General features: G+C 39.3%; 2 protein-coding genes across 2 annotated transcripts; one reads left to right on the forward strand and one right to left on the reverse strand.

Moving 5' to 3' along the window:
• Positions 1-4,903: 4,903 nt before the first annotated feature.
• Positions 4,904-11,120, forward strand: abhd11 (abhydrolase domain containing 11). The gene is made up of 6 exons (XM_044369794.1): positions 4,904-5,197; positions 7,141-7,276; positions 7,687-7,860; positions 8,044-8,214; positions 8,488-8,669; positions 8,956-11,120. The coding sequence occupies exons 1-6, from the start codon at positions 5,070-5,072 to the stop codon at positions 9,089-9,091; spliced, it is 927 nt and encodes a 308-aa protein (XP_044225729.1). The 5' UTR covers positions 4,904-5,069; the 3' UTR covers positions 9,092-11,120.
• Positions 10,407-17,231, reverse strand: bicdl2l (bicaudal-D-related protein 2-like). Its single transcript, XM_044369792.1, has 6 exons — positions 15,194-17,231; positions 14,480-14,599; positions 14,237-14,395; positions 13,583-13,668; positions 13,304-13,424; positions 10,407-12,212 (listed from the first exon to the last, which is right to left on the reverse strand). The coding sequence occupies exons 1-6, from the start codon at positions 15,944-15,946 to the stop codon at positions 11,805-11,807; spliced, it is 1,647 nt and encodes a 548-aa protein (XP_044225727.1). The 5' UTR covers positions 15,947-17,231; the 3' UTR covers positions 10,407-11,804.
• Between the last annotated feature and the right edge of the window lie 459 nt (positions 17,232-17,690).

Raw genomic sequence — 17,690 nt, forward strand, 5'->3', positions numbered from 1 at the left:
GTTGTGTAAAGCCGATAAACTATCTGTTGCAAACACTTCAGCAGACATGTGTCAATAAATATGTTGTGTTATAGATTTATTATTATTCATTACAAAGCTTAAAGCTCATGATTAGGCAGCAGTGCCACCACACAAGATGAAGTGATCGAGATGAGTGAAAATGATCTGAATGCACACAACCCAAACACAAAAATACACCTTTTTCATACTCAATCAGTCCTCAGCACATTAAGGCAAAAGCAGAGATTTGTTCCATACATTTTTGTGTGAGATTTAAATCATATTTCCTGCCACTGGTCGCTGTTCAGACTGAAATCCAAAAAATCTACAAACAGCATGTGTATTTGTAGATGTATTATGTTGTTCTCAGGCTGGAAAATACTTAAACTCTCTGTTTTGCGTATGTGTTTTTGTTCTAAACAAACTCTGCTATCTTAACATGCAGATACAGGTCCAGCAAAACAGCATGAGTGTCAGATATATCCCAGCAGCAGAACATGAACATAAACATGACTTAAACACTTGCAGATAACAAACATTCTAGACAAAAAAAAACACCAACATGATCAGTATTTTGTCTGTTTCTTCAGCAGTTGTCTATGGATGGTTTGCTGCTGGTACAGAAAAAAACATAACAGATCATAAAGACTGTGTGCATTGAGATGTTGCAGTATATGAAAGGACGAATCTCAGGATGTCAGGATGTGGCTGTTGTGCACTGGGAACATTCCTTTCCTCTCTAAGAGGATCCTGATAACTCTGCAGCTCTTATCAGGGAGCTTTGAGCCATGTATTATGACTTAATGAGTCCTTAAACAACTTATATCTGTAAATACTGATAAATTGGGGGTGAAAGACTAAAATAGTGACTAATTGGATGGAAATATTTTGATATCACTATGTATGTCATAAGTCGGATAAACACGTCTGACTCTTTTATTATCAGGATACTGGCAACAAACCCTGTCTGATGAAAGTGTCTGACTTTTCTTTACATATATATATATAAATATACTGTATATATTATATGTATTTTTACATTATAAAGGCAAATACAACAACTACTACAGAAAAAGGCACAATATAGGAGAAGAGAAGAAGTGCCTTTGATTTATAAATGTGGAAAAGTTTGCAATTTGTTGGAACACTAATGACAAAACTCATGCCGTGAGCTGCAATATATGCAAACAGTTAGATATCAATATTTTGTGCATTGAAAACATTGGTGGAGTCGAGCTTTTATTATAATGAATATCTAAACATCTCTTTCCATAAATTACTATTGATAACTTTTTTGAAACTTTCTGAGTGTTTCCAAAATCCCTCTAAATAAATACATATGAGAAGGCAAAAGGTTTGTAACAGTGACACAGACACTGAAACTGTCGGTGTCGGAGCACCAGTCAAAGCAGAAGTATCAGTGAAGCAGAAGTTAAGGTCTATTTTATTGTATTTTGATTAATGTGGCCGAAACTATGACATGACATTCATGACATCTGAAAGACAGTTGTTGTTAAGCACAGTTCAATACAGCTGTTGATGCACATTCATTTCAACTTTTCCACTTTCTGTGGTCGTGACGTAGGTCTAAAAGGTTCTGATTTTGGTGGGACAACAGTCTGCACGCAAGGCCTCTCAGTGGAGGCTAGATATCATGACTTAACTGACCATTTGTGTGAGCTAATTAGACATTTAAAAACTTAAAAATCAGTGAAGGACAATATATGAAACTGTGATGAGCGTTAATAGTACGTCATAGACTGAAAACCCTGACGTGACACCAGCCAAAGCAATAATAATGCAGCAATAAGCTCATTTTCATGTGTGACAGAAGAACATCTTTAACTGCAGGCAAACGACATTTTGGTTTATGTGGCAGAAAGTTTAGTGACCTTGTATCTCAATGATGATTTTATGTTGTAGCTCAGTGGTTTATAAAGTACTTGTCACTGAATATTTTAAAGGTTGTGTGACAGCTGCAATGTTATTACTAAATACTGATGCACTGGGAAATTTTCAGATATTTTGATCATTCTGAATTGTTAATAATCCTACAAATGATCCCTCTTTGATTGCTTTCTTTGCACATTAATCTTACAATTATACATATATAATGATTCTGTTCTGAAAATGTCTTTTTAACATCTTAACAGGGACAACAGATGAAAAGTAGCCTAACTCAGGCTCGTTGACACTTATCTTTTTTTGTTAATCTGTGAACATTGTCCTTTTAAATAAACTAACACAAATACATACTGCATAAACCATGTGGAACAATTTAAGCGTGTAAATGAAAGAGTATCATTGCTTTAATTAATTACTCTTTATATGAATATTGCTGAAAGTTTTCAAAATATACCATACAGGAAGAGTAACAAGATTGCCAAATACTTTCTATTTGCTTCTTGTTTCGCCTTTACAGAGTTTCTCTTATAGTTAAATAACGTAGCAAATATATGTGTATGTGTGTGTTAGGAAGCAAAATTAACTTTTTTGTCTACTGGCCAAATGTTCATATTTTACCAGCCACTCAGTAGATTACCATTGTCTTTTTCGCTGGTGAGTGAAGCAAATCTACCAGCCACTTGCTTATTCTACCAGCATTTGGCTGGTGGCTGGTGCTAATTTTTATGCCCTGGTGTGTGCTACTGTGCAGGCACTTTGAAAAGAGCAAGTTGAAAGCAAAGACTTTATTTGCTGTCCTCTGTGTAGCATGAAGAAGAGCTGGGTGGGTATTAACTGTCTGAACACACAGCTGCATTACTCAGTGAAAGAGTAAAACCACAGTCAGCAAAAATCTGTAAATTTTCAAGTCTAATGGAAGAACAACCTTAAACTTTAAAACTTTTGCTGCTCTGCAGTTTATGTCCATCTTGATATTGATTTAGTTTCAGTCTCTAAATAGTCTTATCCTTATTTGTTTTGTCTTGTTTGTATGATATTTATGTCTACATTTGATTGGATCTTTGTATAAACCTTTAACATACCCATTTAGTTGAATTATTGTATGTCTGTTATGATATTTTAATTGTGCTAATAAATAAACTCAAAATCTGTCATTATGAAGACATTACCAAACTTGCTACCAATTTAATCATCACTTGAATTAACTCAAATTGTTTGAAATAAAAGCAGCATAGATTGAAGAAGATCTAGATTGAAGAATATTGTTGAATCAGGTCAATTAACATCAGAAACATCATGTGATTTTCTTAAAAAACTTGGTTTAAGGAAATAGTGAGTTATGACACAATGTTTAATAGATTCACTTGTTGGCATGTAAAAGATAAGGATGTAAAAATGCACACTCATCCCCCAGTTCCCCTTTCTTCTCTCAGTGTAGTCTGTATCATGTGCTCTCCCCGGGCCTCTGTCTCATGCCATCACTATGGAGACAGTCCACAGCGTGCTTTATCCCAGCAGACACGTCTCCCATAACAATGACTGTTTGGAGACATAACGAGGGAGGCCGCAGGTTCTCCAAGCCTATAGACTAATTGTTTGTTTTTATGTTTCTGTATATGACAAGAGCCAGCTGCACTGATCACAAAGCAGTGATGAGATAAAGCAGACAAGAACAAAGCAAGTGTGAAACAGGACAACAAACAGACTCATTGTTTTACAGGACTGATAAGTAACACATAAGATGAACATCACCTGTAAATACATTTCCTTGTAGCCAAAAATAACTTGCTGAGCTCCATTGAGATTATTGTGCTCGACTCATGATTGAGTGCCTCAAATTCATTAAGATGTTATAAATATGGAGTGTATCTACAGGCAAGTAGAATGCTATAAGTTTCAGTACATATAACTTATAAATAATCAATTCATACAGGTGAATTTGCAAATTATAATAATGAAAAAACATAAAATACAATACACATAAGTAAACTGTACTGTTGTAAAATTCAGTGTGGAAAACAATCTAAAATGGTCTTGTCTTCTCCAACATAACATGGTGTTGAAACTCTCTCACAGTAAGAAAGTCATTTTCTTGGTAGCGAGAAAGTTTATCACACATTATGACACTGTGACGCCACCTAGTGGTTCAACAAAGCAACGTGTATATTATCTCTGGTTTCTACAGGGTTTTTTTATTATCCAAAATTCAAGTGCAAACAGCCAACACACCCTTGTCCAAATGGTCATCCATTTGCGAAATCAAGAAATGAAAAAAAAAAATCTAGTGTCTATTGAGTTCAATATAAACTGAGAGATTTTACTCTTTTACACACAAATTCAGCCCGTTGTTCCTTTTGTTAATTGTGGGCTTAATCTTAATATACACACGCACCAAATAAAATTTATCTGTTACCATAAACTCTAGTTATTTCTTCTGCTTTACCAGCTTTGACAGACATTGCATTGAGTGGGTACAAAATTATACGTTTAGTATGTAGAGTATGTAGCCAGCTCTGGAGGACCAAACAAAACATTCTTACTAAATACATGAAAAAAATATATTTTCTTTTTGGTGTCAATGTGGATATTTACTTACAGACAGCTGCTCCATAGAGCGGGGGTTCCCAACCTGGGAGACCCCCACAAAGGGTCACTGGATTAATCTAAGGGGTTAAAATATAGGACGAGATAGGACAACAGAAAAAAAAATATTTCTGACACCTTTTTTTAAACTCTCCTCAAATTTTTACTTTATTTATTACAAGTTACTGTGTTTTATCTCCTCAAGCCTCTAAAAGTTATTGAAATAAAAAAGTCCTCTTTCATTTAGCTGGTAGACAGTGCAACGTCTAACAAGGAGTCCCAAGCAAAACTTGCTTTATTTTAAGGGGTCACAGGCCAAAAATGTTGGGAATAACTGCCATAGACGGTAATCTATAAGGAGCCTGAGAGACAAAACTCAGGGGAAAAAATACACGCAAATTTGTGCGTCCTACGTCATTACGCACAATCAGCTGTTGACAGACACTGAAGCTTCCATCATTCTCGACCTCCGGCTCCTCGCATGCACCGCACTCTCACTAACTGAACCTCCCCTGTCATTGTAGCAATTTGTAGACGCACATGCTGTTTTTCGACCGCCCGGTAACGGAGCATATGCTGCCATGAGCGCTTTGTGTCGCCTGATCCAGAGAGGGCTGCTGCTGAGCGGCCGGCCGTCGTGTCGTTTATTCCCAGGACAGCAGGATGTGTGCGGGTTGGCTGCTGTGGTCCGGACCGCCAGCTCATCCAGGTATCCCTGCTAGCTCCCCGGCTAACTGATGCCCTCAGTCTGCCAGAAGCGGTCGCACGGTGCGGTGTCGCTGCGTGGTCACGACACCTCCGCGGTTCTGTCGTTAAACAGACAGTAACCGTTGGAATTTGTCATCGTGACTTGTATTTGCGTCTTAAATAACCGTTAACTTCACGCAGTTTGAATGACATTCAAACGTCTGTTAGGTTAGCAAGACGGTTAACTGCTGCTGAGCTTTAACACTCACGCAGTTACACAGATAATTTGAGCAAATATATTTAGATATGTGCTCTTTCTGTTTTCCTGTATTTTATTTAATGATGTAAATAAAATTATAATTGCTATCAGTGTATATTTTATATGTGGTAAGCTCATTATGTACGCTCAGATGCCAGTATGTTAGGTAGCCTAGCTAAAACTAGTGTGGCGTTATATTAAAAAGGTTTTCTTATATTTTGTCTACACCCTTTTCATCAAAGATAGACATAATATCAGAAACACCTGTCAATATGATTGTACTATTTATTGCAGAGCATTAGTTTTAGCTGGGTTTACCTAATAAACGGATAGTTGTATGTGCAAATGCAATCCAATCTGCATTTTTTTTTTAGCAGATAATGAAATAAATGTTAGATACATCTGTATTCAGTAAAAAAAAAAAAACAGCACATCACAGACTGCAGGGCCCTTAAATATCATCATAGAGGTCGGTGCTGAAAGGATTAATCAGTTAATGGGTTGATAAAGTAAAATTTTTGGCAGAGGATGAACTGTTTCAGTCACTTATGAAGCCAAATGTCAAACATTCACTGTTTCCAGCTTCTTAGATGTAAAGATTTGCTGTCTTTGTAAATTGAATTTGTTTGGGTTTTGCAGTGTTGGTTGAATAAAACAAGTAATTTGAACACTTGAAGACATTGTGACAGGAATTTTTCACAAGTTTTCACATTTTATAAGGTAAATGTAATCAATTAATCAAAAATAATCAAATTAAATCTCAGCTAACACCTTCCTGACATTGTCTCAACAAAACTTGAATGTGAAAGATTCAGAAAGGCAGTTTTTAATTAGGGCTAGTGTATTGATATAGATGTTCATATAAATATAACCTCTAGGGCTGCAACTGACAATTATTTTCATTATTGATTAATCTGTCTATTACTTTCTCGATTAATCGTTCAGTCATTCAAGCTTTTAAATGTCAGAAAATGGTTTAAAATGTCGATCACTGTTTCCAAAAGCCCAAAGCGCCACCTAAAATGTCTCGTTTTGTTCCAACCAACAGTCCTCAACCCAAAGATATAATAATAATATAATAAAAAACAGTTGAAAAGCTGGAACCAGAAAATTTTAGCATTTTTCCTTGAAAGACTCAAAAGGATTATCAAAAGTCGGCAATAAAATTTCTGTCAATCAACTAATCGATTACCTAACTTATTGTTGCAGCCCCATTGTCCTCCTGCTTTATGTTGTTACAACATCTACAGAGTTAGAGAGCTCTAATATTTAAAATCTCACTGAAAGAAAAATGACTTGTCTAAATTCCACATCCATTTAAAAATAAATCATAAGAATAATAAATAAAATCTACTTGTGGGAAAAGAATGTATCTGTACATGCATTGTTAACTGGTATTGCGCCAGTAGGTGGAAGCAAAACAGTTTCAACCAATTCAGTCAACAAATCTTTTAACAATGCTGCCGCTTCCCTCATCTCTTTGAATCATATATCCCCTGATATCCTGTTCGGGTTGAACATATTTCAAGTTAAGACAGCAAGATGCTCTGCAAATTACTTCTAACTTTGACTTAAAGCCATTCCATCATCACCTCCACACTCTGAAGGTTTTTTGAGTTTGATTACTCAGATGTATCACTGTTTCTACAGACACAGTGAGGTAACTCACAGGAGAGTCTAACTAATCAACATTTCTTTTTTTGCAGCTCTGTCAACTTGACCTATGATGTGTTCGATGGGAAGGGAGAAAGTACACCTCTGGTGTTTCTCCACGGCCTTTTTGGCAGCAAATCTAACTTCCACTCAATAGCGAAGTCTTTGGTGCAGCGCACAGGCCGAAAGGTAATGCAGTGATGAAGACACCACACCTGTCTGTTGCTACAACAACATTCGTCTTTGTGTGTTTGGGTTTTTCCCAGCAGCTTGACACTAGCCGTTGTACAAAAGTAGGCGTGGGAACGTACAATCAGCCAGTGTGTGGCCAGTTATTTGATACAGCTCCCCAGCAATCTCTACTGTCTTAATAAATACTGACAGATAATCTGGCTTTTGGCTTGCTTGAAGAGCGTCATCGCCTCATGTGCACAATACTGTGTTTGTTCTGCCACTCACCTGGTTCGGGCTGTAGGCCAAAAACAACAACAACTAAAAAAGAAATATGTTGGATGTAGCTGACATAAAGTTTTTGTGTTCCCCCTCTGTTCCCTCTTTCCCCCCATTCCAAGTGTCCTAACTGTCCTTTGTCCAGTTAGGTGCTGACTGTAGATGCCCGTAACCATGGCAACAGCCCCCATAGCTCAGTGCTGACCTACGAAGCGATGAGCGGTGATTTGAAACACCTCCTCGCCCAGCTGCGCATCGAGAAGTGCATCCTCATCGGCCACAGCATGGGAGGGAAGACGGCCATGACGACCGCCCTGACGCAGGTTAGCAGTCGCAAAATGTCACCATGAATTAATCATGAAGCTACAGTTCCCTCGCTGGAAGTCACCTGACCTTTCTCACTGAATAATCCTCCTCAGGTCCTCGTCCCACACCTAGATGTGCTCTTTTCTCTTTGTAACTGTTTCCCCCCAATGATCAATATCTTCATCTGTCTCTGTTTGTAGCCTGGTTTAGTGGAGAGGTTGGTGGTCGTGGACATCAGTCCAGCTCAGACCACCACACGAACAAACTTCCGTTATTACATACGGGCCATGCAGGAGGTGAAGATCTCCAGTGACCTCCCACGCTCCACTGCTAGACGGATGGCTGAGGACCAGCTGCGCAGTTTGGTCAAGGTCAGCAGTCCTTTTTGATTTCATACCTGTCTGCGTTTATCTGAAATATGTGTGTAGGATGTTCGTCAGTAAAGGAAACCCTGGATGTAAGCTGCTTTCTGTGCAATGTTAATGGAGTCTGCTGTATTTTCCAAGCGGTTTATAAGCGACACTTCATCTTTCTTGACAAGTAGTTTCCAACGTCTGATATGTAAAACTGATATTACAAACTCTGAATGTAAAAATGCGTTTTGTTTTTAAACTAGTCTGGTGATTTACTGTCCGTTCTCTCAGGAACACTCTGTGCGTCAGTTCCTGCTGACTAACCTGGTGGAGCAGAACGGCCACTACGCCTGGAGAGTCAACTTGGAGGCCATCTCGGCGCACCTTGATGACATCATGAGTTTCCCCAGCTTTGACACAGTCTACAACGGACCCACACTGTTTTTGGGTGGAGCCAGTTCGGCTTATATCAGGTATGAAATAGTATTTTTTTTTAAATTTGATACCTGTTAATTAGTAAAAAACTGAACTGAGTGAATCATCCTTCCTCACACAACCACGATTCGTTTGATTTTTTCATCCCTCCTTCTCCACATCCTCAGAATAACCTCTTTTAAATATTTAATTTTACATTTCTTCATTCGTATTCATTTACATTGTTTCTTATTCCCTTATTCAGTTTGCCTGCATGTGGTCAGCTTTTGCTTTTTTCACCTTGTAAAGCACTTTGTAACCTCTTATTATTCACTCCTGATCCAGCTCCGATGACTACCCAGAAATCCAGAGGCTATTCCCGAATGCTGACATCCAGTACATCCCAGACGCGAGCCACTGGATCCATGCGGATAAACCCTTAGATTTCATCAGCTCCATCAGCTCCTTCCTTCAGTCGTAGCCGCATCCTGCTTTTAACGCCTCAGAACTCTTGTGCTCAGCACGTCTTAGTGTCCCCTCACTGAAACCGAAGGTGAGAATTCAACAGCTTCAGCGAGAGCAAGCGGAGTCATTAACGATGCTAATATTTGCCAACACTGGACCAAACTCACCCCTTTTACAGCAGTCAGTTCTTACCTTTTAACAATATCAAACTTACTGTAGTGTAGTGTAGTGTAGCGTAGCGTAGGTGAATTTTTTTGTTTTGTTTTGTTTAGTCTGCCAGACAGGTAGTGTTGCTAGTTGGCTGGTCTATAGATGTGTTTTTTGATTTATAGATTAGTAGATAGACGATAGCAATGCAAATATTTCCGGTTTAACATAAGGAAGATGTTTTGGAGATGATGTACTAATCCAAAGAAATTCTCATTTGCACAGCGCTTTCTTTCTGTCGACACATTTATACCAGTATAATACAAACGTGGCTTTAGGCCGAGTACAATCTGGCACTGCTGAAGTGGACCAGCGGTAAGATAGTTTGATATGAAGGTTTTGACAGCACTGCAATGCAACAAGTACTGTATATCTGAGAGGTGAGGAAGGTGCAAAGCAAAAATAGTTCCTGTGCACGAGGGTGTTCGGTGTCATTTGTAAGGAGGTTAGAGGTCTGCAAATAGGCTATAATAGAGATTTTATGTGTACAGATGGTTTGTTTTAGAAACAAATTTTAATGTTGATAATAGAGCTATATTCAATACGCTGGTCTGGGACTTTATTTCTCACTTCTTGTCTTTATTTCTCTGTGTATCTTCTGTACATCAGAGATGAGGATTTACAGGTCAGTTACCGTGTCGCTACTTGAGAACGCTGGTTATATTTCTATGCTGACATAATCATCTATGGAAACCAAGTAAAAATGTTGTGGTGTCACAATCTGTTTCCTGAATATCTCAGGTTACAACTGGATATGCTAGTTATTATACACTCTTCTACTATTCTTCTGTCTGTCCGGCAATAAGCCATCGTAACGTTGTTGTGTCTTTGTATTTGGTCAGTCCAATCAAGTGTTTTGATGAAAAAATGGTTTACTGATTTATTTATCTGCATCTCACTTATCTTTACAACTACAGCGCAAGGCTATATGGGTATATATGGGTCACAAAATATATGCTGCAACTATGTAACTTATCTAATCGTAACAGTGTCACTATCATTTCTGTTTTCATGGGGTTGAACAGTACGGTCCAGTAGTGAAAACTGCCATCTGTTTGAATAAGCAGGGTGTTGTAAATTTGTATGTGCCTCTTTTGTCGAGAGCTCCTTTTTCCATTTCTGTAAAACTTGATAAAAAAAAAAAACCTTCTTCTTCTACAACAATAACTAGCAGATTTAAGATTGGCAGCTGGGTTGCCAGTTCTGTGTGGATTTTCTGACATGGAAGATTGACAGATGAGGGTCTATTCCTTCGTGGCGCTTGATGTTTACTACAATCAGTGTTTCGTGTTTTGTCTAAATATCAAGTCTTAAAAGGCTCTAAATAACCAGAATGAGTGAAACTCTCCGTAAAGTTTCAGTTCGAGGAGAAGCACCCTAATCCTCCTCAACCGCGGGACAGATTTGTCTGGTTGCACACTATGAATAGATTGTTTTGGGAGGGTGGGGGTCGGGTAGCGCTGACATTTGAATGCAGGTCCTGCTTCAGCTTCTCTCGTGTTGCAGTAGGATAAGAATATATGTCAAAGAGGAACTTTGTGTCATCGATATAGAAAAGTGAATTTATTCAATCATACTGAAAATCTGTTTAAAGACTGTAATCATCGTTCTGGATTGTATATTGTTTCATTATGAGCATGCCTTTTCACTTGTCATCAGGTGTGAGTTTGCTGTGCTATATACGTCTTGAGTTTGTTCAACATGTCACACTGGTGGCACTCATTGTAGATAATGGCATATATATAAATTTTAAATGTGTGCAAGATGCATATAAGAGTGGATTATGCAGTATTGGAAATGTACAAACTGACATACAATAAAGACAAAGTGTCTCCTTTTTTTTTCTCTTTTGAATCATGAAAATGCAACAAGCAAAAGCAAACAGAAAGATTAACAGTGATTCTCAAAGCTCAGGATGTGATTTCATTAAACAAGCTGCAGTCTGACATCTGAAGGAACTTTTGCATAAGAATTTCATTTATTTACAACATGACTAACAATACTCAGGAAACTAAGTGTAAGACATTTAAGTGTTACAGTATTAAACAATCAAAAGGCTCATTCATAATCACAGGTATATTGCACACATACATGACAAGGTCAAAGGTCCAAAGCATTTGTTTCCAAGAAAACACTAAAGGTCCCCTTCAGACATGTTTTAAAACAATAATAATTTGTGTCTGATATGGTTTTTCGACAAAAAAGTTAAATTGCCTCGTTACAATACTCAAAATGACATTTATTCCATCTATTACTTCAAAAGTGGTCAATGCAAGATGTTTCCTTCTTCACTGTAAAGTCTATTCTCAGTGTTTGTGCAATGGAGGCTTCAGGTTTCCACATCACACTCGTTTAAGTTGAATACTGAACCAGGATTGGCTTCAAACTAGTTGTGATGTCACAAATCCTGCTTGTATATACACGTGTTAAACTCAGATTCAAGTGAAGTCACAATAAGTGGAGACTTTAACTTGTTACAGATGAGAGTTGTGCGTCAGAATCAGTGCAAAGTCGTCACGGTTTCAATCGAGTGATACAACATGGAAGCCGTCGTTCTCTCTGCCCCGCTCTGCTAGCTGCCCCGCTGCATCCTGGCCTCCTTGGCGACCAATCGTGCCCCTCCTCGTTGCATCCTGGTCTCCTTGGCGACCGGTCACGCCCCTCCTCAGCTTGTCCTTCCAGGTGCGCTGTGAGCCGGTGGGAGGCGTGCTGGGAGCAGGCGTGGTAGAACCCGCAGACTTTGTGACGAAGATCTGGTTTGAGTTGGTTGTGGGCGGGACGGGTGTAGACAGAGGGAAGTTGGCGGGCCGCTGGATGGGCGGTTTGTTGTTTCTCCTCAGGATGCCCAGACGTGAGGGCTTCTTCTGGGCCTGCTGCTCTGCCTGCTGCTGAGTCCACAGCTGCTGCTGGATGATCAGCTGAACGTCCTCCTGAGGAAAACAAAGAGCACAAGAAATACTTTAACTTCAAACCTAAAAACAGTGATGAGCGACAGGGAATTTAGGAAAGAGAGACGGGAAAGATATGGTGATGAGCCAGATATTTAACACGTGAGAGTGTGATCCATATTATGTTCATATTTAGAAGAGGTGCTTTCAGAGCTGATGAATAAACTTTACCTGTTAAATCACTGAATTTCAAAAAGAGTTAACATCAAAGCCAAAGTGTCTAAACAGAAAATTTGTATGACTGAAAGACTCTAAGTAATATAACTTTATTAAAAGATGAGAAAAAGGAAGCAAACGTGGGTGCGGAACATCGTTGAATCAAGCATTTTAACACCTTTTTAAAACTTCAGTACTAAGATGCAGGTAGAGTTTGATATTGTTTTACAAGGAGATGCTTTAAGACTCCAGTATACACCAGAAAAAAATATATATTTAAGATGAAAAACATATCCAGAGGTTTTCTCCCATATAAATTTTGTAATTTCCTTTTTTTTTTTTTGCTTCAACAATTCCAACACTTAACGCAAATGTTGAATATCATTAAATAATAACATCATCACCGCTGCAACACTAAAGCCTGACAATGTAATACATCTTTCTTTCTGGGTAAAATCAGCTGGGAGTTCATGTGTATAACTGAACTCTGCTGCTCTCGACAGTAAACTTGACAACTCTTGCCAAGTGCAGTGCAGTTCCGGTTTAACGCTGCAGGAGGCCAGGCGCTCCCCAGATGAACACATGGGCCTGAGGCCAAAACACTGTGGCGGGACACCAGCTGGCAGTAACGCCTGCGTACAACTCACTGCATGTGCTGAAAGTAATGTGCATGAATTCTAATTGCAGTTTGTGTTGTGTGTGTTTAACGACTGAACACACTCTGGCTTCTGGATGTAACGTGTCTCTAATTATGTGTGGTATGTGTGTGTACCGTGTGCCCTACTTTTCTAGACTAACACCTACATTTTCCCAATATGACACCACAGTTTCATGTCAATTTTAGTTCTGTATTCTCCGCTCCCTCTTCAGTTTATTCACTTGTTTCCGTTAAATATTACACCCATCTCAGGTTTTACCTTCCAGGCTTCGAGCTCCAGCGACAGCTCCAGACGTTTCTGCGCAGCCTCCAGCAGCTGGTTGTTCAGCGTCATCATCTCCGTCTTACTTCTCAGCAGCTCAGCCTCCATCGCCTTCTTCCTGCACAGCGCAACAGAAAAAATGACACATCCCTCAGAATAAATCAGTGTCTTTTTTTTTTTTAGCTTCCCTTTTTTTTTCCCCCTTAAATCTTGAATCATCTGTTATTTAGAGGAGGTGAGTGGGATTGTGTGGGATCATGATGTGTGTGGACTCACTTCTCTATGGCCTCATCTCTGTCCCGTAGCGCCTGCTGCAGAATAGCACCGTCCTCTGCTCCGGTTCCTTTTCCAGATTTGATCTCCTGAATGGACAAACAAGCCGGGGAGTCACATTATGTTTTGATAAAAAAAAAAAACTCACCCAGCGTCAGTCACACACCTCGTGACTTTCTTCTGGCATACAGTAATTATCGGAGAGATTCAGATCACTGATACTGTCAAATGTAAACTTGTCAGGCAACATAGCTGAACTTTAACACCTGAGTGGAGGAATAATGTTCTCGGAAGACACAATGACGAAGATGCTTCAACATGAGGGTACAGGTGCCTCACACGTCTGCATTGATATCAGTGTTGAGGCCTCAGAGCTTATTTAATACATATACATACATATAATACACATTCCTGAATGAGTCTTTTATCATTTGTAGGTGAAAGTTAATATAGTCAGATTTTAGATGTGTTGAGGTTTTACAGTTTAATCATAAACTATGTGTAAATAATTAGCCACCTTTCCTTTATTCATCTAAGTATTTGCAAAGCAAACATTCCTCTGACTAACTTTCCTTCTAAAATTAACGCAAACCAAGATTGCAGGGATATAATAAGGGTGAGGAACTTGATGTGAGTGCATGCAGGTGTCGCCTTTACCTGCCGGGTGTGGCTGATTGCCAGTTTGCGGGCCACATTCTGCAGCTGGGCCAGTGCAGCGTCCAGCTGGTTTTGCCCACAAGAGGGTTCAGGTTGGCTGGACTCTGGTTCTGTCAGCGGCTGCAGCAGCCTCAGAACAGACAGAACTTCCTCTGTGACCTGAGATAGACACGAAGATAAAGAAATTATAGACACACTGCAGATTTCTACTGTATGTGTTCTCTTTCTGTGTGTAAACTTTACCCTCTCTCTGTGCTGGCTCCATCCTGGTCCATCTCTGCTCTCCTGCAGTTTGTCCACCTGGGCCTTGAGCTTGATGCTTCGTCTCCGAGACAGCTCAACTTCTCTGCGCACTTCTTTCAGCTGCCAAACAATCAATATTATATCAGTACACTTAAACAAGATACGTCACTCCTTGCTGAATGGACATCCGCGTGCCCGCACATGGAAAGTACAACCTCATGACATTTTAACGCTATGTAAATAGAAACTGATAAAGTAAATTCCTGAGTGAAACTGCAGACAAGAAATCCAGTCGTACCAGCTGAGAAGCTGAATGCTTTCATAGAAACTCACACCAAGGTGACTAAAGTGATGAAAAACATTTTATACAAACACTGTCTCCATATTTACACTCAGAACCACAAATCAAGCTCTGTCATCATCAGATGGTAATGTGTCATTGTTTAAAATTATAAAAGTAGTTCACAGAGATTTACTGTTCTCTGATGTCAGAGAGCTTTGATCATACGTCATTAGATATTGGTGTAGCTTTTGTTGTCCTGTGAAAAACCTTACATGTTTGAATTTGTTCTTTTGTAAAGGACACACTGAATGTCTCCTCTCTGTGCAACAGGTTGTCATGTTTGACAAACCTGTTTGTCGTAGAATAGATTTAAAAGTCATGTCATTGTAAGAAGACAATGACATTAAACATTAAAAACACTGTTATCCTACCGTGTCTGAGACGTGTCCCACGGTCCGGCGTCTGCTGAGCGGCCTGCCGCTCTTGATCAGGTCCGGTAAAGTCCTGTCAATGTAGCTCCTCTGGAAGCAGCTCCCACCGTCACCAGCCAAGGCTGCTGACTCTGAGGAGCCTGCTGTCCCCTCCGAGGTCAGGTCCCCTGAACTGTCTTTCTCCTCAGACTGACAGGAGCTGTTGTCCCCATCAACCAGCTCCTCTTCATCCACATCTTTTAAGCTCAGTTCAGTGATGAGACAAGTGTTGTCAATGTGTAGTAGATCGGCAGAATTTCCTTCATCAAAGCCATCAGAGACTGAATCCTCCTGCTCCGCATCATCTTCAGGTTCCTCCGGATCTTCTGGCTCCGTTACAGTCAAGCCGACTTTTGGTTCTGGTTCCATTTGCAGAACTGTTGGTCGGTAAAATGGAGATCTGCTCCTGAGTGAGCCCATCTGTCTGTCCTCTACTCTGTTCAGAGAGGAGTACAGCTGCTCACTGGTGGTGAATCGAGGTCTCAGCTGCTCATTGAGGGCTGAGAAAGGTTGAGAGTAATCCATGATCAGCTCGGTGGAGAAGTCACAGGTTGAAGTGGAATCAATTAAACAGTCTGAAGATACTGTCAAGCTACACATAGGAAAGTCTAAGATAAGAAAGAAAAACAAAGAGGAGGGAGGATGACAAACAAAATGTCTCCAAACTCGTTTTTCCTGAATGGTGTGCGTTCTCACAGGGACACAGCATGACATGATGTGATGTCACTGGAGGCCGTGGCTTCATGTGTCCTGTCTGGGTTTTCTTCCTCATTCTCAGTTGCTACACAAACACATGACGTACAAACGTAGCAGAGCTGCAGGGTGACAAAGGGAGGAGGGATTTTGATCCTTTGTTACAACCGAATTGCTCTTTTGTCAAGCAGTAAAACAATTTACAGTCAAGAGTCAACGGCAGCTTTACAATGAAGGAAAGTTGAGTCTCAGCGTTGAAACTTTTAAGATTTTTTTTTTCCATCTGATAAGAAGTTGTATAAAGCAAAAACATCCGACATTCGCTTAGTCATCGATTTATTTTTAGTGTTGAAATGCTTTGGGGAAAACACCAGTTGTAGTCATACCTTGTGGTTAACTAAAGTCATGAAAAAAGGGTATTTTTTGGTGACAAACCTACATACATGAGCAGAGATGAGTCAACACATCCTGCTGAATTGACTGAATACTTTGCAACATCTTTGTGTTGCAATGAAGTGTTGACAAGAAGACGCTGATTTAAAATAATTCTTGCAGGCGAGTGTGAATTGATTTAAAGGTTGCAGCCAAAGTTCAACAACCACACAACTATAGAACTATCTGTGATTTTACTGTCAATTAAGCAAGTTGCTTCCTGTTTATCTCCTTATTTGAGACAGCCACATAATGTTCAACGAGTTCATGTGGCTGTGCATATAATGTCATATAATCTCATCAAACTAACTAGTTACTGAGCGGTACGTGGGTGTGTTGTAGGGATTTATGGTCTGAAGTGTTTTCCTTCTGTGTGTCCCTCTTAAAACTGCACTTTGTACGCTCCCTCTCTCAAGAAGTGAGTCACCGCCCCTTAATTAGATATCCTTCACACAAGGTGGATCCAGTCTTTAAGAAACGTGGATTCACATTCACAGTCAAACTGCTGATTTAGACAGATTTCAACTATTTTTCTTCAGGAGCAGCAGTGGTTTTGGTTTGTTGAGTGCATCTCAAGATTTACCCACTGAGCACACTGCTATCTATTTGGACTAAAACTGAGTCAAACCTCATTTGAATAAATAGGAGGACTTGTCTGTGCCAGTATTTATAGATCAGATGTAATTGCATTATTACTCAGCAAACAAACATGTCTTAACAAGTCATTTAGTCCATATTGATTTTTTTTTGCTTTTTGCCAATAAGGTAAGACAATGTCACTAATTCCCTGAGTTCTTTTTGTTGTTTTAGTAATATTTTAGGAATAATAAATCAGATTATGGCACCTCTCTGCAAGAAAATGTATCAAGAGTTCTTGAAATTTCTCAAAACTAGTTGATTTATATTCACAACAAGTGAAATATTGTCAGTGTTGTTGTGCCTGTTTCTTAACTTTTTATTGTTCTTTTCAATGTGGTTTTGAAAAGAAGTTTTCAGGATTGAAGAAATGTAAATCACACACCATTAAACTGATGTTTCACATGATGAAACCAATTCAAGAGGCTGCAAATCTACAGAAACTCTGCTGCTCAGTGAAAATGCGGGGGATGTTCAAACAAGAAAACAAGAAAAAAAAAGTTTTACAAAAAAGTGGGTTGGAAAAATTTGAAAAAAACTCCATGTTAAATTTCCAGTATGTCTGTTTAACACTGCTGCACTGTCCTCATCTGTTACTTTTAGAACAACAAATACTGAGCCCTAGTTTTGCCTTGTGTAAATATTTTGCAATAAAAAATAGTGTCACTAAAAACACCTCTCTCCACAGAAACATTAT

This window comes from Thunnus albacares, chromosome 13 (genome assembly GCF_914725855.1).
Source record: "Thunnus albacares chromosome 13, fThuAlb1.1, whole genome shotgun sequence".
Taxonomy (NCBI): Eukaryota; Metazoa; Chordata; class Actinopteri; order Scombriformes; family Scombridae; genus Thunnus; species Thunnus albacares.